Genomic DNA, 21,457 nt, shown 5'->3' with positions numbered 1-21,457 from the left:
AAGGAAGATCTTCTTATGGCGAATCTATACCAACGCGAATGTTTACGACTAGAAAATCAAAAAAAGCAGTATGGGTGAAAAAAGTGAAACCTTTGAAACCCTCTGGTGCTGGGGTCGAACGCACAGGGCTCGAACCTTTGTTTTTTTCTTTCGGCATCCAACGCACTCCTCCACAAAGCGAAGGGAAAAGCGCATCCACGGACGGATGAGTACGATCCGGGCACAGAAGGCAACGATAAAAAAGCCCGGCCGAAACGACATAAACCGCCCCCCGCTCTCGATTGCTCCAATCAATCGCTGATTTATGTCGCTATTTACCCGGGCCCGGGTACGCAATTGCAGGCGGGAAGGAAAGCCAACGCAACGCAGAAGAAAGCACAAAACGAGGTGAGACATAAACCTCTTGGGGGCTGCTCTGGCTGGCAATAAGTGAGCATGATACAGGGAATGGTAAAATATGAACTGCCAACGTGCCACCGATATGGGCCCGATCTTCGCGTGTGTAAAAATCTGTGCACGTTTTCCTGGGCCAGGAGGGTTGTGGTTGTTGTTTTTTTCGGGGTTTTTTTTGTACTGTTTCGATGTTGTCTTTTGATTCGATCATTTGAATTATGAATTCGTTGATCGTTTTGCGTGCAAGTTTTAATGGTTCACCGTTGCTGGACCGCTTTTGACGAATGAAATGGGGAAGTTTATTCAAGAATTGGAGGTTCAGGATGCTACGTAATAGTGAAACACTTTCATTTTATGATTATTTGTGTTCCAAATAAGTATTTTGATATCAAATTTGAAGAGCGAAATATATGAAAGGACAAAAATTTGTAATAAAACATTTGGTGCCGTGACCAGGATATTAAGCAGAACTTATGTAAATCGTGTCAGATAAAACAGTTTTCATTAATGGCATAAGTGTACTACCAGGACACGTTTCAAAAGATGACAAAAAAGCAGCATTGCTAATCAATATCACTCATTGGGCAACATGAAACTCTGACCGTAAATAATGAAACAGCTCACTCCACCAGATCTTTGCTTTCAACACACACACACATACACGTATACAAAAGCGATCAATCTTGCTAGGATTGCTTGCCTCTTAATGGCCAGCGAAACACAACAACACATGTCAAACAATTCATGAACGAACGCTCAACCAAGTGATGGACATTTTACTGATCAAGATCGCCCTGTCAATTGGGAGGCGGGGGGAGGGATCTATAAATTTTGCAACAGCCATTTTCCTTGCAGCCAATTTCCACCAGCGGCGGAAGTGTGCCACAGGCCCGGGCTAACGAGCTGCTTAAGCTCAATTGAGACACCCAAAACATACCCTCCCTCGGCGTCGAAAGGCTCCAACATTAAAAACCCAAAAAACCATACGGTCCAAACCAATTGCCCCGCCGATCATCATCACCATCATCGCGATCATCGCGATCATGTGCGATCGCCGGACGGTTTAGGTGGACAAAATGGTTGTACAAATGGTTGCGCTGAAATCACCTCGTACCCTATTAGCGAAGGAAACTCTCGCACTTCGGTTCCGGTAGTGAAAATGCTCGTGATGCTCTTTGGGGAAGATCTTGGCAATGCGTTCAGGGTGCGATTGTTTGAATTTGTGTGTATGTGTGTGTGTGTTTTTTTTTTCTTTGAGCTTAAACATCAAGGCGGAAGGGTAAAAGAAGAAAGGAAAAACTCTTCAACCCACCGGTCTCTGTTCACCTTCACCGCGGTTGCGCGGCGAACGAAAACTCGAGCTCTCGAGCCAAAAAAATCGCAAAGAACCGAGAAGTCGAAATGACCCCCAGTTCACCAATTACCGCCGGTTCGATCGCAGATCAATCATTCTCTCCATCTCCACCCTCCGTCTCACGTCTTCAGCAGGGGAAGGAGAGTAGTGTTGAGGAGACGACGAGACGGAGAAAGAGACCGGTGATCGGTGAATGTTAGAATGTGAAGCAGCAGTGGTGATGCCCGGTATGATCGTCATCATCAAGATCAAACGTTGTGCAACGAACAACTGCCTTGTGTGGCAGGTTAACAACAATGTTTCGCTGCAGTTCCTTCTGCCTGCTACCGCCCCCCCAAAAACACGGAAACGCTTGGCAGGGGGCAGAGTGTTCTCGGCGCGCTCCTTCACTGCTCGCCCGATCTATCGCACGATCAAGGAAGCAACAGAATCGCCTCCAGCTACTTTCGCTCGCAGCGCATAAAACAACAACCACGAAAAAAAGAAGGGTAAAACGGCAGTGTTTTAATAGAGATTAATGAAAGCACCGGCTGGTCACCTGGTCTGTGGCCTGCTGGGCGTCAAGCTCCGCTCCGAAAACGGGTGCACCCAGATCATCTCGGGAAAGCATCGCCCCAGCATTCCCTTTGCGGTATGCAACGCGCTGCAATCAGTCAATTGGAGCGGTTGCGTAATAATTGCGGCAAACTGGTGGTCACTCAAAGTGAAATGGGTCGAAGCGTGGAATGGGCCGTTTCACTATTATGCATCACCATCATGCGGATCGTTTCTTTCTTCCTTCGCTCAACAGCCAGCGAGAGGGAGAGAGAGAGATCGAGGAGATTGATCAATGACACCGGTCTAACATCGGTAAAAGAATGAGTGTTGCTTTTGTTTCTAGTGTTTGTGCCATTTGTACAACAGCATATGCGAATAATGAATAGTGGGACAATGTATTGCAGCGGAACACTTGCTCGTTGATCTCCTCTTTTGCTCTCGTTATAATTGAAAATGCTCTGTCACTTTTTGATTACAACATTGAAGCAATTCCTCACATCCATCTTTTGTTATGATTTATAGTTAGGCAATCTTGCTTCGAACCAACAGCATAGAACAAACCGATGACAAACCCGAACCATTGCCCATCTTCTTTGGACCAACTTTCGTCCGTTCCCTTTTTCTTTTTGACAAATAGATCCTAAACCGAAATGGATTACAAAACTGGCATATTTCTGTACGTATGTTTTGTGTTGTTTTAAATCCTGTCCTCTTTTCATCCATTCATCTCTACGTGAGGTTCAGGCGGCTCCCGTTTCCAAAACCAAACAAGCATAACTTGTAACCGACTCACGCATTGGTCCAGCCGCACGTGGGACAGCAGAAAGTGTACGACCAAAAAAGAAGGAAGGATGATTTATCATCCCCGTCCGATCTGGGTAGGCATAATGGCAATGCGTTGTTACGACAGTTTTGACGCGTCTACTAAAACAATAGGCACATGTTGGGGTAAACAGGGGAGAAGGTCACTTTAACTGGCTGCAATTTTAAATTGCTCTAGGATTTTACGCCACATTTCACACAAATATTTTTTGATACTTCAAATTTATTCCTCCTGATGGCTTCTAATAACAAGATTTAAATACATTTTGATTGGGTCTTACATTGGGTCTCAACATCTTTACTAAAATTCTTCAGTGTCTGACTTATCCATGAGAATAAAACAGCAAAAAAATTCAAACTAACATCCTGTCCTGGAGAATTTGGTTACACTGGTCAATCACGCCAAGTACAAGCTGTTCGCTTGACTACACGCTCGAACTTAATGGCACCCGAGGCGTTAATAAACTAGTCCACTCCATGCCCAGCGATACAAACGTTGAGAAAACGGAACCACCGAGCGATACCTAATTTGCAAACAAACAAGAGCAACAGTGGCAGCCCATAAACCCACTCATGGGCCATCGGCATTTACCCAGGCACCGCAAACCCCTCTCAAGGTTACCCGGTGGACGGTGGTTTGACATTGTCCCACCCAGAATATATGGGTTTTCATGGGGTTGAAGGAAACCATCACAAAAAAAAACAGTTCATCATGACCCCGCTGGCCACCACAGCAGCAGCAGATTAACTCATGCTCCATCACTACGAATTGTCTGATTACGCCAAGGTCCGGCGGATAAGAATGGCAGACACTCCCATTTCTGGGTGCGTGCACCATCCATTGCTTCAAACATGTTTATCCATTCTGAAGGTTTTTGGATTGTTAGAAGCATGTCCTGCGCTCCATTCTTTTCAGACAACGATAACACCATTCGCTCACCAACGCTTTCAAATGCAGCAATCCGCTTTCAAACAGTTGCAAGAAACGCCTCGACTCCAGTGCAGTTAACACAACTGCAACCCATCCCACTTCCTAGGAGGTTGCGCATCAATGGAGACGCGCCGGAAAATGCCTGCCCGATGCGCGACAGAGAAAGTATTGGATTGACGGAGCTAGGTGGAGAAAAGTGGCTCCAAAATACGGCGTGTTAGTGATTATTGTGCGTCGTAAAGCGATGAGCCGCGATCAATCGGAACGATTTGGGTGATGGCAACGCACGAGGCTAAGAAAACAGCCATTGATTTTTTGTTAGTTTATTCAATCCACCTCCAAGCTAGGCGTTAGGACTCCTTCCATCCACCACTTGCAAGCGCACACGCGTGACGTAACGTGAAAGGCTCTGGACACTTTCATCTTGCCCTGCAGAGCACAAGGAATACGCATGCAACACGTGCGCAAGCATATCCAGCCTTCATTTCCAATGCCTATATGTACCCTAAAAAATTGATTAGTTTCGCTCGCCATTTTTGGGGGGAGAGAAGGCGAATTCGTCTGTTTGGCGAAATTATTCAATCCATGCATTCGCCACCTATATCATCGCGTGACCCAATTTATACGCTACGTCAAGATCACACGGGACGCAATTTAATAGTTGTGCGCCCATCGGTTACATCGATTTGATTTGGATTGGTTTTGGAGCAGAGAGGATTTGATAGTGTGTCATTTTGTAATTCCAATACACAAATGATGTACTAGAAATTGATGCAATTTGAATATCAATACCACGAATATATCTTTCACCACATGTAGCAACATGTTTTTTATGTGATACTTTCACTATGATAATTAAGAGATTAATTGTTCAATCATCAAAACTAATAAAAAATAGAAGTAGCATCAAAAACGTGATCAATGCCATTTCGCAAACCGTCTACCGACAGCAACGTTTAAAAAGCTGTAGTTTCGCTAGTTCCCGCCACTAGCGCTGCAAACCTGTCATTCGAACCGCTGCGCGCTGCTACCAGTGTGGCCAGATTTTTTCGGCGGTTTTCGGTAGGAATTTCAATTTGTATTTTGTAAATTTTGAACGCATCTCATGAAGTACAGACACGGGCCCTAGTTGTTAGTGTTGAACTTCTGGTTCTGATCACTAGTGATTTCCATCCCAAGTGCCACAAATCCACTAAACGACCACTAAACGGCTTCTAAACGACTCAAGTTCTCTACCTAAACGGAATATAGAAAGACTTCGTTTAGCAGACGGCAAACGACTCATGCATTCTAAAAATAGCAAAAAAAGCTGGTGGCGCTCTCTGTTGGTGGGATACCCCAACCAGTGGAGCTTCATCGCTTGGAGGAGAGCTTTCTCATTTCCTCTATACAGTCATTACCCAAGTGCCACAAATCCACTAAACGACCACTAAACGGGTTCTAAACGACTCAAGTTCTCTACCTAAACGGAATATAGAAAGACTTCGTTTAGCAGACGGCAAACGACTCATGCATTCTAAAAATAGCAAAAAAAGCTGGTGGCGCTCTCTGTTGGTGGGGTACCCCAACCAGTTGAGCTTCATCGCTTGGAGGAGAGCTTTCTCATTTCCTCTGTACTGTTGTATGGTTTCGCATTGAAGTTATGCATCGCTAGAACTAGAACGGCGATACGATTGTTTAAATACTAAACTCCAACCGAAACCACCAGTACTGAAGCAAGTGAGATTTGAGTAATGGTCGTTGGTGTTAATACCCACGTATCTTACCACACGACCATTCATATAGATTTTTGCTCGGAAAGTTAGAAGGCTATATAGGTCATGATTAGATGAAACTTGTCGAAACACATTGCAAGAAAAGGATAGCAATATAATAATCAGTTTTAATACGCCATCTATTGATCAAACCAATGAAGCTGTGGAGCTTTCATTTTTTTTCTATGTATATTCAATTTTCCAGTCGTTTAAGCTTAATCTGTGGCGCTTGGGTATCCGATATACGCTATCGTACGGGACCGAGTGCAATAGCGTATCTCGAGTTTTCGCGTATAGCGGATTCCTATGGAAAAATGGTTTACACTACCGGTTCGAGGGTTGAAATATATCGCCACAGAGTTTTGCATAAAAGTTTTTTGTTATAAAACATGTATCTTTTGCACAAATTTAATGCAAAATGCATTAAGAACATTAAAGAAATTTGAAAATAGCATTAAAAATTTCAAAAAATAAAAATATTTGCAAAAAACACATGGAGCTGTCAAATGTAGATGAATCGCGTACTGCGAATTCGCGTACATCGAGTATCGCATACTGCGGATAATTGCTGTACTGTTGTATGGTTTCGCATTGAAGTTATGCATCGCTAGAACTAGAACGGCGATACGCTTGTTTAAATAGTAAACTCCAACGGAAACCACCAGCACTGAAGAAAGTGAGATTTGAGTAATGGCCGTTGGTGTTGATACCCACGTATCTGACCACACGACCATTCATGTAGATTTTTGCTCGGAAAGTTATAAGGCTATTTGGGTCATGATAAGATGAAACTGGTCGAAACACATTGCAAGAAAAGGATAGCAATATAATGATGAGTTGTAATACGCCATCTATTGATCAAACCAATGAAGCTGTGGAGCTTTCATTTTTTTCTATGGATATTCAATTTTCCAGTCGTTTAAGCTTAATCTGTGGCGCTTGGGATGTTTCATATGGAGTTTACTGCATTAAATCATTTGGGGAATGGTTTTATGACTTTTCGGTCAGTATTATGAGAAAACCTGTGATTTTCGGTAGGATGAAGGAATAATTGGTAGTTTTAGGGTGGTGATCTTTGAATCGGTAGGCATATCAAAAATCGGTAGGAATACCGATAAATCGGTATTTCTAGTCACTCTGACTGCTACTTGGGCAATGTTTACGGTCGCTCGATTTGACAGTTCTCGAAGCATCTTCGTGTTTTTTTTTTGCTTCAACCGGAGAGCATGTTTATTATCTAATCGTCAGTATCATGTTGTGAAATAAGAAACTATCGAGCGCTGTTTTACCGAATCTTTACAACAATTAAGTTTTGTTAAGTGCAAAAGTTGGTGTAACTTATACTAGTCTAAAAGTGCTTCTTATCTTACCCTCACCCTCACATACACAATGTCCCGCGCACAAGACGCCGTCGGTATTCTGCGGGGGCTCAAGATAGTAGCCGATGCCGTTGGCAAATCGCAATCCGAGTACGCCAAACATCTGTGGGCCAATTCGAGTGTGCGGGAGGTGCTGGAGCAGCAGCTAGCGACCGGCGAGCAGTCGGTAAAGCAGGTGCTGAACAATCCAACCCAGGAGCTAGAAAAGGTTGGTGGCAAGCTGCGCGAAACGATCGAGCGGACGGCGGTTGTGGCGGAAGGCCTCCGGCAGCTGACCGCAGCGGCTATACCGAAAGTGGGTCCACTTTCGCCGGATGCATTTCTGAACCAGCGTATTCCGTCCGCTGGAACCGTTGCCCCACCCGGGTCGGAACCCTCGGGAGATATAGCCAGCCTGGACATTTCCAAGATTACCCTGAAGGAGCTGGAATCGATACTGTCCGAGCATAGCAAAACTCGCGAGATAAAGCTAGGCTTAGACAACGGGAAACGATCCACCGCAAAGCATGTGGAACCGATCGTTGCAACAGAAAGCCCAGCGATGGCAGCAGAATCACACACAGCAGCACCATCACAAACCATTCTACCTCCGGAGCCGGCAGCCCGCCTCAAGGAGCCGGCTCGTGAAACGAAAGCTTTTACGCGCGACGAGCAGCAGATAGAGAAAATGTTGCATTTTGTTTCCTCCTACGATAAGAACCCGTCGGCGACGGTACCACCGCCAGTCGTACCGCCGGTAAATCCAGCACAACCGATCGAACTACCTCAGCTCAGCACGGTGGCTAAGCAGCGCAAAGTCCCTTCGTCACGCGTCGCACGACTCGCCTCGTTCGGTGGCCTGTTTGCCGGACTCGGTCTGGGCACGGTGAACGAGCTAGCGAAGGGTGCCCTCGGTATTGGCGGGACGCTGGACGTGAAGCAGGCCCTGTTCAGTCCGACCAACGCGGAACGCATCGTCGACACGCTGTGCAAGGTGCGGGGCGCCGCCCTGAAGCTGGGCCAGATTCTGAGCATTCAGGATTCGAACATCGTATCACCGCAGCTGGTGAAAGCGTTCGAGCGTGTCCGGCAGGCGGCCGATTACATGCCGGACTGGCAGGTGGAGCGGCAGCTCGTCAGCGAGCTCGGCCCCGATTGGCGCTCCAAGCTGCAGAGCTTCGACCAGAAACCGTTTGCGGCCGCCTCGATCGGCCAGGTGCATCGGGGCGTACTGAAGGACGGTGGCATGGAGGTGGCCATCAAGATCCAGTACCCGGGGGTGGCGAAAAGCATCGAAAGCGACATCGACAATCTCGTCTCGATGCTGAAGGTGTGGGACGTGTTTCCGGCCGGCGTGTTCATCGACAACGTGGTCGCGGTGGCCAAGCGCGAGCTGGCCTGGGAGGTGGATTACACGCGCGAGGCCGAGTACACGGAGCGGTTCGCGGAAATGATACGCCACATGCCGGAGTACCGGGTGCCGCGCGTGGTAAAGGAGCTGACGTCGAAGAATGTACTGACGACGGAGCTTGTACCGGGCGTACCGATGGATCGGTGCTTCGACATGAGGTAAGTTTGTAAAAGGGATAACTTACACAGGTTTACGATTAATGGGTCTTCCGTTTTCCTCCCAGCCAAGAACATCGTGATCACATTGCGTACTGCGTGATGAAGCTCTGCCTAAACGAGCTGTTCACCTTCCGGTGCATGCAAACGGACCCGAACTGGTCCAACTTCCTGTACGACGCGTCGACGAAGCAGATGATGCTGATCGATTTCGGCGCGACACGCTTCTACCAGAAGGCATTCATGGACGATTACTTAAGGGTAAGTAGGCACACAGAAGCACCGCTCACAGCAATGTTTCTCTTAACCCCAAACCCCTTCGTTCGTTCGTTCGCCTTCTGTAGGTCATTATTGCGGCGACGAAAAACGATCGCCAGCAGATACTGGAGCTGTCGCGCAAGATGGGCTTCCTGACCGGCTACGAAACGCCCGCCATGGAGAAGGCCCACGTCGACGCCGTGCTCATCCTCGGCGAAGTGTTCAGCGTGCCGGGCGAGTTCGAGTTCGGTCGGCAGAGCACGACGAAGAAGATTGCCGCCCTGGTGCCGGTAATGATTGCGCATCGGCTCTGCCCGCCGCCGGAAGAGATCTACTCGCTGCACCGGAAGCTTTCCGGTGTGTTTTTGCTGTGCGCGCGGCTCAACGCGAAGATCGACTGTAAGCCTATCTTTAACGAGGTGATGCAGAATTACAAGTTTGACTAAAAACCATCCAGTACAAGGCTGTTGCCGCGCAATAAAGCAACCTGACTAAACGATCCGATTAACACAGTACGCAACAATGTTCTGGTTTAATCAAGTAAAAAACGCTCTCCTCACAGTCATCGTATCCCTTTCTTATTTATTCTTCGGTGGGTAATGCTACTAAAGTTCGCACTTGTTGCGTTGTTGTCGGTCGCTTTTTTTGTTCGTTGTTCGTTTTCGTGCTGGTGAATTGTGTTGCAACACACTGCTATCCCTTGCTCGCTCAGTGTTTCAGCTCAATGCCGTGCTTTTCGGCCGACTCCTTCAAACAGTTCATAATTTCCACCGCCAGCTCGCACCGGTCGTCGTTCGCCACCGCCTTACAGTCGGCCGCAATCTCCTTCGCCAGCTCAATCTTGGTCTCGTCGCCCTTCATCAGCATCTTGGCGATCTCGATGAAACCGTCCTCCTGGAACGCTTTCCCGTTCGAGACGCCGAACTGTTCCTGCATGCAGCCGGCCAAACATTTCTGCGTGCGCGACTCGGGCATCTTATCGTTGACGAAACCCTCCACATCCTCGTCGGTGGCGCCCTCCTTCGTTTTGCACTCCGCCGCCAAACCGCGCAACATTTCCTTCGCCTGCTCGAGCTCCTCCGCACTGCCCGCCTACAGCCGGCAACGAAATTGTGAGACTGGGAACGCTCTTCGGTAATTCGGGGGAGACGGAGAACGCTTCACTTACCTGCACCCGACAGACCATTGCCGTAGCAAGCAGGGCAAAGTACAGGACCGCGCTGGACAGCTTCATCGTACACTTTACTTTTAGAGTCACAAGCACAAACTATTCACCGGTCAGCGTTCGGTGGGATTCTTTTATACATGGGAAGCGCAAAGATTCAATCTTCGGTGTCGCTGTTTTGGCTTGGCTGCTGCGGTGGATGCTTGTATGTGTGCTTGCCCCTGTTTTTTCCCCCGCTCTACTCTTCTTATAGCGACAATTCACGCATCAGTTAATTATAAACATTACCCCGCGTATCTGGCGTGTCCGATTTCCGTACGAATTATCCGAACGGCCACGATGACGCGCGCCACGCTGCCTTCCTACCATACAGACACACGCGGCGACCAACAGCGGAGGGTCCACGTGTTTAGTACGCCTGTTGGAAACGAAAGATTGGAAACGATAAAGCGACTCGGTGGCGGTTGCTTTGCATGTGCGATATCGGGACAGGTGTACATTACGAGTCGATTACGGGCTGGAGCAGATGGCATTTCTTCATGCTCTCAGGTCAACAGTAGCTAGCATCGTATTAGCATCGAGTGTAGGGGCAAGTCAAATCGATACATGAAGTGTATCACTATCTTGAGGGAAGGCTAGCGCGTACTATCTTCCAAACCATGTAGTTTGGATTGCAATCAACCGTAATTGAGAAATTTGTAATTGAGTCAACAGTTTAACAACTGTTGCCGTTGAAATTGTTTGCCGATAATGCTGATTGGAGCAAAGCGCTGAGGTAGTTTAATAATTTTAAAGCGGGAATTTCAATTGAAGCTGTTTGCCTGTAAACAGAGTCGGACCAACAGTGCGAACCAACATGAGCCCTCGGTAATGTATATTTAATGTGGCTACCTTAAGTAGCAATGGTATAAATGCAGATACCGCACAAGTGGAAGTCAAAAAAGCGACAACCAGAAGTACGGGCAAGTTTTGTGGAAAAACCTCCCAAAAAAAACTATGAACTACAGTGTGGAGCTTTCGGAGCTGACGCAAGGCGAGCTGTTTCACTTTGAGTTGAATCGGCTGTTGAAATGGATCTGTAAGTTCCATGTTTTTAACGGTACAATGCGGAGGAGCGATACCCTTAATGGAGTCCCATCTTGTAGTTCTACAGCATTTGGTAAGCTTTTTCTGCACCTGTATCGTGGTGCGCACAGGCAGCTCCGGCCATTGGACGGCCGCTACCGAACAGTTCCCTCATCCGGTGATGGTAGTTGCGCTTTCCCGCAACGACGAGCTCGACGTGCTGCTGGACGCTATCGAAAATGGATGCCAAGTAAGTGAATGAATCTAGAATTAGCTTGAGAGTTGTTCATCTTTGCTATGTACCAGCTGAGAATTTTCATTCGGACGACATCAAATCCAAGATCCTATCCAAGAAGAGTAACAGTAATAGTTCAAATTAGTTTGTTTGTTTTCAAGACCACAGCATTAGCTCTGTGTTTCGTCTATTCATTCGCGTGCACAACGAGCATGATTCATTGGCCCTGACATTCGTATTTCCGTGATAAGCCTCGAGAGCCGATACCATCTCGCACACGGAATTGTAATAATCCGATCCGGAGCTAATGACACACTCTGGATAAGTTCACATCCACCAGCCGGACATTGCAATTGACTCTACCCCCCTCTCCTCTATCGCTCCTCTGCAGACCTTCATTGTGGCCCAATCGACAGCGATCGACTTTTTGGATGCGTTTCGCTACGTGCATGATCGTGCCACCGTTCGCTACCCGCACAAGCGTGTCATCATCCTAACCGATGACGCAGACGTGCAGTGGCGACGAACCGTTTTCGAGCATGGTGCGTTTCGTGATGTGATGGATTGGCTGCTAGTACACCCCCAGTCGGATGGAAAGCGTGTCGATCTTCTGACGACTAGTTACGGGTACGAAGAGTGGATACCTCTGGCAAGTCACGACACATCCGTGCCGGGCGTATTGCATCGTACGGTCGAGCTGTTCCCGAACAAGCGCACCAACCTGTGGGGCCGCTACGTACGGTTGGCCATCTTTAACTACGAACCGTACACGCTGTGGAGTGCGGTGGACGATTCCAACGATGCAAACGCCTTCTATCAACACAACCGGACGCTCTTCATCGACGGAACGGAGGCACGGTTGTTTGTTGAGTTTTGTGCCAAGCTGAACTGCAGCCTGGAGATCTCGCTAGACGAGGCGGGCGAGTGGGGCCAAATCTTCGACAACCGTACTGGGGATGGCATTATTGGGGCTGTAGTGGAACGCAGGGCTGACATTGGAGTCGGTGCACTGTACTCCTGGTATCACGAGTCGCTGTATCTTGCCCTCTCCAAGCCGATCTCCCGTACGGGCGTTACCTGCATCGCACCAAAACCGCTGCCCCTATCCTCCTGGATGACAGCACTGTTACCCTTCTCGACCGAGATGTGGCTAGCCGTACTGGGAACCATCGCGGTGTCCACCGTGTGCGAGATGGTGGTCAGCTTCGTGACGCAAAAGTTCAACCCCAACAAGGTACGATATGTGTGCGATGTTTTGAAGTCACAAGTGATCCGCTCCATCCTCTCTCACACGCTTGCTCCACTGCCACCTCCAATAGGTACATCGAGTAGACGCCTGCGAGTCCATAATGGCGATCATCTCCATCTTCATACTGCAGTCCGTGTTAATACGCACCACCCGCAATCCCTACTGCTCGCAGATGATTCTGATCGGGTCGATCCTGTTCGTCGGCCTCATGATCGGCAACGCGTACAGTGGTGGGCTGGCCAGTGTGATGACGGTGCCACGGTTTGAGAAATCCATCGATACCGTGCAGGATCTGGCGGATCGCAATCTACGCTGGGGCTCGACACACGACGCGTGGATCTTTTCTATCCAGCTCGCAACGCAGGTCAGTGTCCTGATTAGGCATTAATTCCACCGAGGTTGATTCTCGACACACTTTCCACACTCCGCACCCAACAGCCCACGATAGTGAAGCTGCTGGAGAGCTTTGTCACCTACCCGAAGGATGTGCTGCACGAGCACGCGAAGCAGCGCAACCTGGCGTACAGCATCGAGCGGCTGCCGTACGGACACTATGCCGTCGGGGACTACATCACCGACGTGGTGTCCAGCAACTTCGAGATCATGCTGGAGGACATCTACTGGGAGAACTGTGTGGCGATGGCCACCAAAACCTGGCCGCTGATGGACGAGCTGGACGAGCTGACGTTGCGCATTTTCCAGAGCGGAATTCAACGCTACTGGGAACTGGAGGTAAGCAGCCATGGGTCGGAGAGGTTCTTATGTACCCGGTAGGGCTAACGACACATACACAACCATCAATTGCTGGGAGGAGGTGTTACTTGGTGTGTGGTCAAGTAAGCCTTTATCGTCGTGCCGGACAGGGACAGCTGCTGTCACCATCGCTCCCTAATGCGCATGTATACTGACAGCCACAGACGTTAGGTCAACCCCCATTCACGAGGCGCCCGAGTTTTGGGCCAAGTATTACCCTTCGAACATGGACGACAAACTTCCCGTGGGCCCCATTCCTTCACGGGAGTCCTTCTCTAAGCACACCACTCTTCAAACACTAATTCATCTTCTCCCGTTTTGCATCCGGAAAGGTGGTGACCAAGTTTGCCGATAATAAGGTCCAGCACGCCATCTCGACGTCGCGTCATTTCGGCAACCCGGGCCCGATACCGCTGCAACCGTCGCACCTGGTCGGTGCGTTCTTTCTGCTCGCCGTGGGACTTGGCCTCGGGACGGTGTGCCTACTGCTCGAGCTACTGTGGCACAGATTAACCGCTACCAATGATGGAGCAGGCATGGCCAGGAGGAGTGAGACACCTTAGACAAAACCCCTCATGCTGTCGTACCGTCAACGAAGGACACCCTCCAGCAGGTAGCAGGCAACGTCGTTTCCGCGTACTGTGTCCCCTTTCGTTATGAGGGGATGAAATGAAAGCAAATAATTTCTCCCCTCACAAAAAAGGGAAAAACAATCCAGAAACTATTCCTCCCTCACGTACGTACGATGACTCGCAATCACACACCCCAAGCCGTGCGGCTGCCGTACTGATCGTGGATTGCGTATGGCGTGGGTCGCAGCGCAGTAGATAAGCGCATCTAGATTGCGTGCAAGGACGAACACACGAATTTCCCATGCAACACCTGCAGTTTTGTTCGAGACCAGTTTGTTGTTAGACCTTTGTGCGGAGGGTCCCTCTTGCAAGGTTCGGTTTGCTGTGGGGTGGCCCGTCGGGAGAGAAATAAAACACTTTCCACCCCATGGGGGTAAAACAGCATTTGTTTGTAACGACGACAAGGGACAAAGTACGTGTGAAGTGCCGTAGATGCAGACATTTATTGGTGGTGTCAATTATTGTCCGCTCTGAAGGTGGCTGATGATGATGGGACGTTTCGTTGAAGGTGGGAGAAAGCAATAAAAATCAGGTTTAGATAAAATGGCTCTGAGAATTCAATGGCGACGGGGGCTTAATTCTTCCGAACATTAGGCTACCAATTTAGATCCGTTTTGTGGCGTACTATCTATGCATCTGTTATAGGAATTTGATTCAAAGTTCAACCTCAACAATCTGTTTAGGCTTAGAAAATAATCACTTTAATTGATAAAGTATGAATGCACAAGTAAGGCACCTTTCTATAATAAACCAAATGACAGGATATGTTGCAAGGTTAGTGAATAGAAACACATAAATTATTAAAACCAACGACAACCCCATAAATATCCCATCTACATCGGTTTAACGCTGTAACAGTGTAACCGTTGTTCCAGCAATGATGACGCAGTTGCTCAATAGTTACCCATCATCTGGCACGTCGATCAATTGCAAACGGGAACATCCAGCCCTTCCCGTAATGCTGCACACACTGTGCCACCTTTCGCTCGATACGCTTCACTGCACCTGCTACAGCACAAGCGACGCGTGGGCCAACATGAAACAAATGCTTCGCAGGACATATGTCAACGATTGCTAACGTTTCGGTGCAGAGACGTCTACGGAGGTGAATTCCAACCAGCGCTAGGCTTGCCAAGGCTGAACCATTCGCACACGTGCTGAGGTCAAAGTTTGCTCCCATTACTACAGGAGGCCCGCTAAGAAGCCCAATGCTAATGACGGCCTTTTTTATGTCTTTTGCTTGCCTCGTCGGGTACTCAGGCAGACGGTCGTCGGCCAGAGGAATGACCGATACACGCACTACAATGGCTAGAGCTGCGGGGACTACACATAATGACGTCATAGTGTCCTGCTTTCCTTGCATAGAGCACCCGCAAAAACACCCGACCGGATGTAGTACTATATAAAGGACCTCACACAAACACACACACACATACACACACTCACTCACAAAATCCGTTCCGTTTGCTTGCGTTCCCGTGCCGTTTTAGTCTGTTTTTTGGGACCCCTTGTTTCTTCTTTGTCCCGCTTTCTCACTCTCTTGCTCTTATTTGTATGTAAAATTCAGTTCCCTCTTCTTGTCCCTTTCGCAAGCAGGTCCGGATGAGGTCCTTGTGTGTTCATTTTTTATTCATTACCGTTGGCTCGCTGGAAAAACTCAGTCAATGGAACGGACCCAAACGGGGGGACTAGAAAGGGGAAGAGAAAAGGGAATAATGGCTAGAAGCTGGAACATACCGCGCAGGGCGTCCTGCTACCGATGTCCCAGTGCACGGATACACTTCCGTTCTTTTCCATCACCTTCCATTCTCCTCTATACAGGCTACCCATAGGTTACAGCGGTCTTTGCTCAACCGTTAAACAATTTTAAACATATGCACGAACGCATAGCCACAGGACTGTGTCCGCATGTGTGTGTGTGTGTGTTTTTAAAGAGACCCCCACCACCACCACACATACACACATGCACACATGATGCAATGAACCAACGCCAACGGGGAACAGAAATTATGTCCGATCAGGAGCGGGCATTAGAGCGGGACGACCTCTGCCATACATTTCATCGAAACAACGAAAAAGGACATCTGCCGAACCGGGGACCAGCAATCGAGCCATGGACGGTTTCATTCCAAAACCACACACACACTCGCAAATAGACACACCAAAGAAAAAGTGTACGCACACATCGGACCCTCTGGGCCGTCAGAGAGTGGAGATGCTAGAGAGCAGCTAGTGTACACGATCCAGCAGGACAGAACGTACCGCGCGTCTCGGACATCGCACGGGACGGTCAACTTGGGAGAAAGCGACGAACCCCCACCGCGACCGCCTGAACCTGCAGGCAAGAACGGGACGAACAGTGATTGCCCTAACTGGCCCTAACCACTGGCTGACCACACGGGACCCAGGCGAAACCCTTTGTCCAGTCGGTCGTCGTGTCCGAAGTGGCTGCCAGCACAACGGTGCTACGTGTCCGTTAGCAGTTAAAGGCGCGCGCGCACAAAGCAGCGCCAGTGAAAAAAAGTGGTAGAAAATCTATGACCCTTAGCCCCCCCCCCCCCCCCCCCCCATTCCACGGACTCCTTTCCCTTTTCCGTGGGGGGTTGTGAAAGCGTCCTGCCTGCGTCGAAACAATTTTGCCTTCGAATGGTTGGCAAATGAGATGTCGTGAAAATGGCGACAAGATACACGGGTCCTCTAGGTTCTCTGGATTCAAGCGCTTTCAGCAGTAATCGATGAACGGTGTCCAACGATCAAATCGTTACGGCGACACTGGACGCATGGCGTGGCGTGAGTGAGTGACGTTAAGTGCTCTGTGTGTTCTTTTCACCGTTTGAAAATTTGTCATCGATCCCACTCGAGCGCAAGAATTTCCATGCAGCGCTATCGAAGTTCGAATTACCGATGACTTGTTAAACATCAAATTGTGAAGTGTTGTGACCAGGAAACTAGTGATATTGGTGGTTTATCACAAGGAATATCTGTGTGTGTGTTGGAGTGTAAAAAGTGAAGAAAATTGCACTCCGGGAAAGCGTTGTGCTCGATTGTGTGAATAATTAATAACGGCGGCCTCGATTGGGTTCTGGAGCGCTTACGCCATCATCCTGCAGAGTGACGGTAAAAGTGAAGCGTGAAAACCCATTCCCCAACGTATCTGAACCAAAAGTGTGTGTGCGTGTGCGTGTGTATGTATGGAATAGCATAAAACCGTCGTTAGAAAATCATGGCATTTGTTTCCGGAGACTCCAAGGATGGATTAATAACCCCGGACCATGTACGCAGTGCGCAATTTCTCCTATCCCTAGGATAAAGGTAGTGAAGCAGCAGCAACAGTATATTTGCTCGGGCAGTTTGGTTCTTTATAGCATCTACCAGTACCTCTTCTTCGCGGTGTACAAAGATTGAGATTGGTGCAAACGCAAGCATCGTTAGAGAAGGCGGGGTTCCGTCTTCTCTCGGGTATACGCCATCGCACCATGACGCAACTGGAGGATGACGACCTTTTGAACAATTTGCTCAAAATCCCGGGCACCATCATCATCTACAACAATGATATGAGCTGTAAGTGCGACTTGAAGCGGTGTTTAATCCATTTTTGTAATTGTCGGAGAAGGCGGCTGGTCTAATTGAATGGTTCGCCGGTATCTACAAGGTCAAAAGTGAATCTGTTCCCAGCCTTCTCGTTTGATACAAGGACTGAGGAAATAGTCTTGAAGATCCGTATTTCTGGTGATCACGTAGAATGCTCAAACCTTCTAAAAACCTTGTCTTGATAAGATCCGTGTTTCTGATGATCATGTAGAATGCTCAAACCTTCTAAAACGAAATAAGAAGGAGTATAGAACTTAAAACGCATCGCAATTCTTCCAATGTCAATATCCAATATAAGCTGCACAATATCCATAAGTCCATTCTCTTCTAGTCAATCCACCATAAGAACGACATTCTTGTACAAGAAAATTTCCAAAATGACATACAATAGCAAATGCGTCTAACTGATTGCTGAATAATTGCCCTTTTCAATAGCCACAATAGCTGACGGAGTCCTTCCACGCACCTCTCTTAGCTCCTAAGCCCACCCCTTCTTACGAATCAATTTCCCATTTGCAGCCTACGATTACGTGCTAAACGCTCACAATGTAACGCTCCCGCTGACACCGGCCGCCTCCACCGCCGGTTCGGCCACGTCGGAACAATCGGTGGACGACCTGAACAGCAGCGCATCGATCGATGCGGACGTGACATCTTCGCCGGGTCCCACGAACCAGGCCGGATTTTCGCACCTGCCTTGCGTCAGTTCGCCCATCTCCGTAGCGCTCGACACTCCTGCCAGCTCGGAACTGGACCAGAGCTTTGGCAGTGTGGAAACGGCCGGAGTACCGGGTGTATCATCAGCAACTGGAGATGCCAATGGAACCGGGTCGCTGCTCGCTACGGCCGCAGAAGACATCATCGAGGGTGACGAGCTGGAGTACGAGGAGATGGAAACCGGAACGCTAGAGGAAGCGCGCGAAGGGGAGGAGGACGACGATGACGATTCCGAGCCGGAGCTGACCAATCTGTCCTGGCTGACGGAGCTGAAGAACATCACCAACCTGACGCCGTCGGACGCACCGCTGACGGATTTGCCAACGGCACGGTTTAACAAATTTATCGCCCAAGTACGAAGGTAAGTGTGTGTGTGAGAGAGAGTCTCAGTGTAGCCCAGTTGGCGACACCATGGTAAGGGTACGACCCATATCTTGGGCACCATATTCTATATCCGTCCGCAACTGCTTTCGCCATTCACCAGGAGCCGGGAGACGTACGACAAGCGCAAAGAGCAGTACACGTCACTGGCGAGCTCGCTGGAAAAACCACCCTTCAACTATGCACAAATCATCGCCATGGCCATGCTGGAGGAGGGCCGCATGACGCTCAAGCAGATATGCAAATGGATTCAGGAAAAGTTTGCCTACTACAAGGTGCACAAAAACTGGAATGTAAGTATCGCTCAAAGGTGCTCGCGATGCGTTCCTGCGACGGGTTTTTGATTTGTTTATTTTGCTGCATTCTTTCCCCCCTCCCCCTCCACTCCCAACCCCCGCCATTGCATCAGAACTCTATCCGGCACAATTTGTCGTTGAGTTTTTTCTTCACCAAAGTACAACGGGCCAAAGACGAGAAGGGCAAGGGAGGCTACTGGGAGCTGTCGATGGATGTGTCAAAAAGCGAACGGCGCCGGGTGCGCGTTCGGCAACGGAACAAAGCAGCCGGCAGCAATGGCGTACAGTGCAATCGGCGAACGCTGGCGTCGGCACGGTTCGATTCTAAGGGATCGTCGAACGGACCATCGGACTCTGCTGGCACTACTAATAATAACAACAACGAGCAAACGGTTAACAACAATCTTCCCAAGTATCCAACGGTGTCGGTAAGCGATACTGCGCCGGAAACGATCGCAACTACCACCACCAGCTCATCACAGGCGTCCACGAACGAGTGCGTTTCGCTGGGTGACTCGCTTGCACCGCACCGGGAACAACAGCTAACCACACTAGACAGCAACAATAACAACTGTTTAGAGCAGCAGCAGCAGCAACTACCAACATCCGGTCCCTTACAGGTACAGAACGTGATGATCGACATTATCGACAACTACAGCAAGTCGACGATCGATACCACTGTGTTGCCAGCAGTAGCACCCACCCTATCCGGTGCACTGCAACTGTCCGGCGAAACACACCTGTCTACCCTGCAGCCGGTCGCGGAGCTACCGGTCAACGAGGAACAACTGATGCGGGCCAGCGCCATGGTGGACGGTTGTACGATCAATTTCGATTCCATCATCAATGGCGAAACTGGGGCCAGCATTTTCAGCAATCTCAACGTGGATGAGGTAAGCGGCAGTGCCGTTGAGGTACTATTAATAGTATTAATGGATCAATGCCTAATACGACCACTTACCTGCAGATCTTCTCCGACAACGAGATACCGCAGCCAGCGAACGATGATATCATTGTGCCATTCTTCAGCAACGTCCAGCAGGTCCAGGCCGGCCCGAACGTGGTCGTGGAAACGATACCGTACTATCTGCCCGACATGGGCCACTTCGACGAGAGCGATTTCGGCAATCTGATCAACATCAACGAACAGGAGATTAGTGACGAGTTCCTCAACGAGCATGGATTTCTTTAGGAAGTTCCCGAGCAGGATCTTCAAGGTTTTCGGGGACCGAAGAAGTTATCAGTCTTTTTTTTGTGAGTCAGTGGGTTTTAAAATAAGCCTTGTCTCTATATCTCTCAAGCCCCCAGTGTCCGTTACGTCCAAGTAGTAAAATTAAGTAGGGAAACATGTCTAGTCTCGTCCAATATAGGCGTAAAGATAAAGCAGCCGAATGCAGTCCAGACTGCATGCAGCGCGCTCACTTAGCATTAGAAATAGCGGATTAAGTGCAAGTGCGGCGGTTATAACTAGTGAGGTGCTCTTTGGAGCGCACCCACGACTCCGATCGGACTCCGGCTATTGCTAGTCTGATTCCAACTCCGGCAAAATCCGAACCACTAGTTCCACCCGGATTCGGAATCGTCTGGAGTCGTCCGGAGTCGTTCGGAGTCGTTCGGAGTCGGCGTCGCCCGGAGTCGTCCGGAGTCATCGAAAACGTACGGAGTCGGCCAGAGTCGACCAGAGTCGTAGTTATTCGAAGTCGTCCAGAGTCGACCGGAATCGGAGTCGGTCGGAGTGAACAGGAGCCATGTGCTTGTGATCAGGCGTATCATTTCGTTGTTTTTTTTTTTGTTTTTCGACTCCTATCGTCCGTTCGTACAATCCGACGACTTCGGCTCCAACCGATTCCAGACGACTCCGACGACTCCCAACGACTCCGACTCCCAACGAATCCGACTCTCAACGACTCCTACTCCCAACGACTCCTACTCCCAACGACTCCGGCCGACTCTGAATGACTCCGGATGACTCCAAATGACTCAGGACGACTCCGGGCGATTCCGGACGATTCAGAACGACTCCGGATAAAGCTGGACAGACCTATCTTCCGGAGTCGATTCCTAAATTATCGGTCGGTTTTTGCCAACTTCACCCATCACTAGTTATAACGCGGAATGGTGGTGCAACTCTAGCAAGCTCGCCTGATGGGACAGGTTTGTACTGGGAAAGCCACAGCGACAGGCACTATTGTAGCGCTACAGTCTTTTTAGTCGTGTACCATTCTTTGAACCATTCTTCGATTCGCAAACGAGTTTGCTCTTCGTCATTTTGTAAATACTTATTAAGTGCATGGATAAGTGATCGATAGAGAATGATCCAATAAAACAGTTTTCATTTCATCAGACGGTTCAGTTGGTAAATTCATTTCGTTTCATTATCCGGTAAGTAGTTTCGGATTG

General features: G+C 49.0%; 4 protein-coding genes across 4 annotated transcripts; 3 read left to right on the top strand and 1 right to left on the bottom strand.

Moving 5' to 3' along the window:
- The first annotated feature begins 6,983 nt into the window (after positions 1-6,983).
- Positions 6,984-9,488, top strand: LOC120950162 (atypical kinase COQ8B, mitochondrial). The gene is made up of 3 exons (XM_040367973.2): positions 6,984-8,718; positions 8,784-8,976; positions 9,060-9,488. The coding sequence occupies exons 1-3, from the start codon at positions 7,181-7,183 to the stop codon at positions 9,417-9,419; spliced, it is 2,091 nt and encodes a 696-aa protein (XP_040223907.2). The 5' UTR covers positions 6,984-7,180; the 3' UTR covers positions 9,420-9,488.
- A 41-nt stretch (positions 9,489-9,529) lies between these two features.
- LOC120950164 (general odorant-binding protein 19d-like) lies at positions 9,530-10,251 on the bottom strand. The gene is made up of 2 exons (XM_040367976.2): positions 10,142-10,251; positions 9,530-10,065 (listed from the first exon to the last, which is right to left on the bottom strand). The coding sequence occupies exons 1-2, from the start codon at positions 10,205-10,207 to the stop codon at positions 9,682-9,684; spliced, it is 450 nt and encodes a 149-aa protein (XP_040223910.1). The 5' UTR covers positions 10,208-10,251; the 3' UTR covers positions 9,530-9,681.
- Positions 10,252-10,598: 347 nt separating this feature from the next.
- On the top strand, positions 10,599-14,793 carry LOC120950163 (probable glutamate receptor). The gene is made up of 6 exons (XM_040367974.2): positions 10,599-11,216; positions 11,284-11,453; positions 11,830-12,672; positions 12,758-13,051; positions 13,126-13,419; positions 13,773-14,793. The coding sequence occupies exons 1-6, from the start codon at positions 11,135-11,137 to the stop codon at positions 14,001-14,003; spliced, it is 1,914 nt and encodes a 637-aa protein (XP_040223908.2). The 5' UTR covers positions 10,599-11,134; the 3' UTR covers positions 14,004-14,793.
- A 1,842-nt stretch (positions 14,794-16,635) lies between these two features.
- Positions 16,636-21,402, top strand: LOC120952545 (forkhead box C1-A). The gene is made up of 5 exons (XM_040371934.2): positions 16,636-17,633; positions 18,183-18,741; positions 18,865-19,054; positions 19,171-19,950; positions 20,025-21,402. The coding sequence occupies exons 1-5, from the start codon at positions 17,549-17,551 to the stop codon at positions 20,247-20,249; spliced, it is 1,839 nt and encodes a 612-aa protein (XP_040227868.2). The 5' UTR covers positions 16,636-17,548; the 3' UTR covers positions 20,250-21,402.
- The last annotated feature ends 55 nt before the right edge of the window (positions 21,403-21,457 follow it).

This window comes from Anopheles coluzzii, chromosome 2 (genome assembly GCF_943734685.1).
Source record: "Anopheles coluzzii chromosome 2, AcolN3, whole genome shotgun sequence".
In the NCBI taxonomy this organism is placed as follows: domain Eukaryota; kingdom Metazoa; phylum Arthropoda; class Insecta; order Diptera; family Culicidae; genus Anopheles; species Anopheles coluzzii.
The sequence above is the reverse complement of the archived record's forward strand: the minus strand, read 5'-3'. Positions and strand labels throughout refer to the sequence as shown.

Bases quoted from the DNA above. Each gene is read 5' to 3' on its own strand.
- LOC120950163 (XM_040367974.2), top strand. From the start codon at position 11,135: ATGAACTACAGTGTGGAGCTTTCGGAGCTGACGCAAGGCGAGCTGTTT. The intron at 12,673-12,757 runs GTACGATATGTG...CACCTCCAATAG, and splicing joins AAAAGTTCAACCCCAACAAG to GTACATCGAGTAGACGCCTG. The intron at 13,052-13,125 runs GTCAGTGTCCTG...CGCACCCAACAG, and splicing joins CTATCCAGCTCGCAACGCAG to CCCACGATAGTGAAGCTGCT.
- LOC120950164 (XM_040367976.2), bottom strand. From the start codon at position 10,207: ATGAAGCTGTCCAGCGCGGTCCTGTACTTTGCCCTGCTTGCTACGGCA. The intron at 10,066-10,141 runs GTAAGTGAAGCG...TGCCGGCTGTAG, and splicing joins CAATGGTCTGTCGGGTGCAG to GCGGGCAGTGCGGAGGAGCT.
- LOC120952545 (XM_040371934.2), top strand. From the start codon at position 17,549: ATGACGCAACTGGAGGATGACGACCTTTTGAACAATTTGCTCAAAATC. The intron at 17,634-18,182 runs GTAAGTGCGACT...TCCCATTTGCAG, and splicing joins CTACAACAATGATATGAGCT to CCTACGATTACGTGCTAAAC. The intron at 19,055-19,170 runs GTAAGTATCGCT...CCATTGCATCAG, and splicing joins AGGTGCACAAAAACTGGAAT to AACTCTATCCGGCACAATTT.
- LOC120950162 (XM_040367973.2), top strand. From the start codon at position 7,181: ATGTCCCGCGCACAAGACGCCGTCGGTATTCTGCGGGGGCTCAAGATA. The intron at 8,719-8,783 runs GTAAGTTTGTAA...TTTTCCTCCCAG, and splicing joins GATCGGTGCTTCGACATGAG to CCAAGAACATCGTGATCACA. The intron at 8,977-9,059 runs GTAAGTAGGCAC...CGCCTTCTGTAG, and splicing joins TCATGGACGATTACTTAAGG to GTCATTATTGCGGCGACGAA.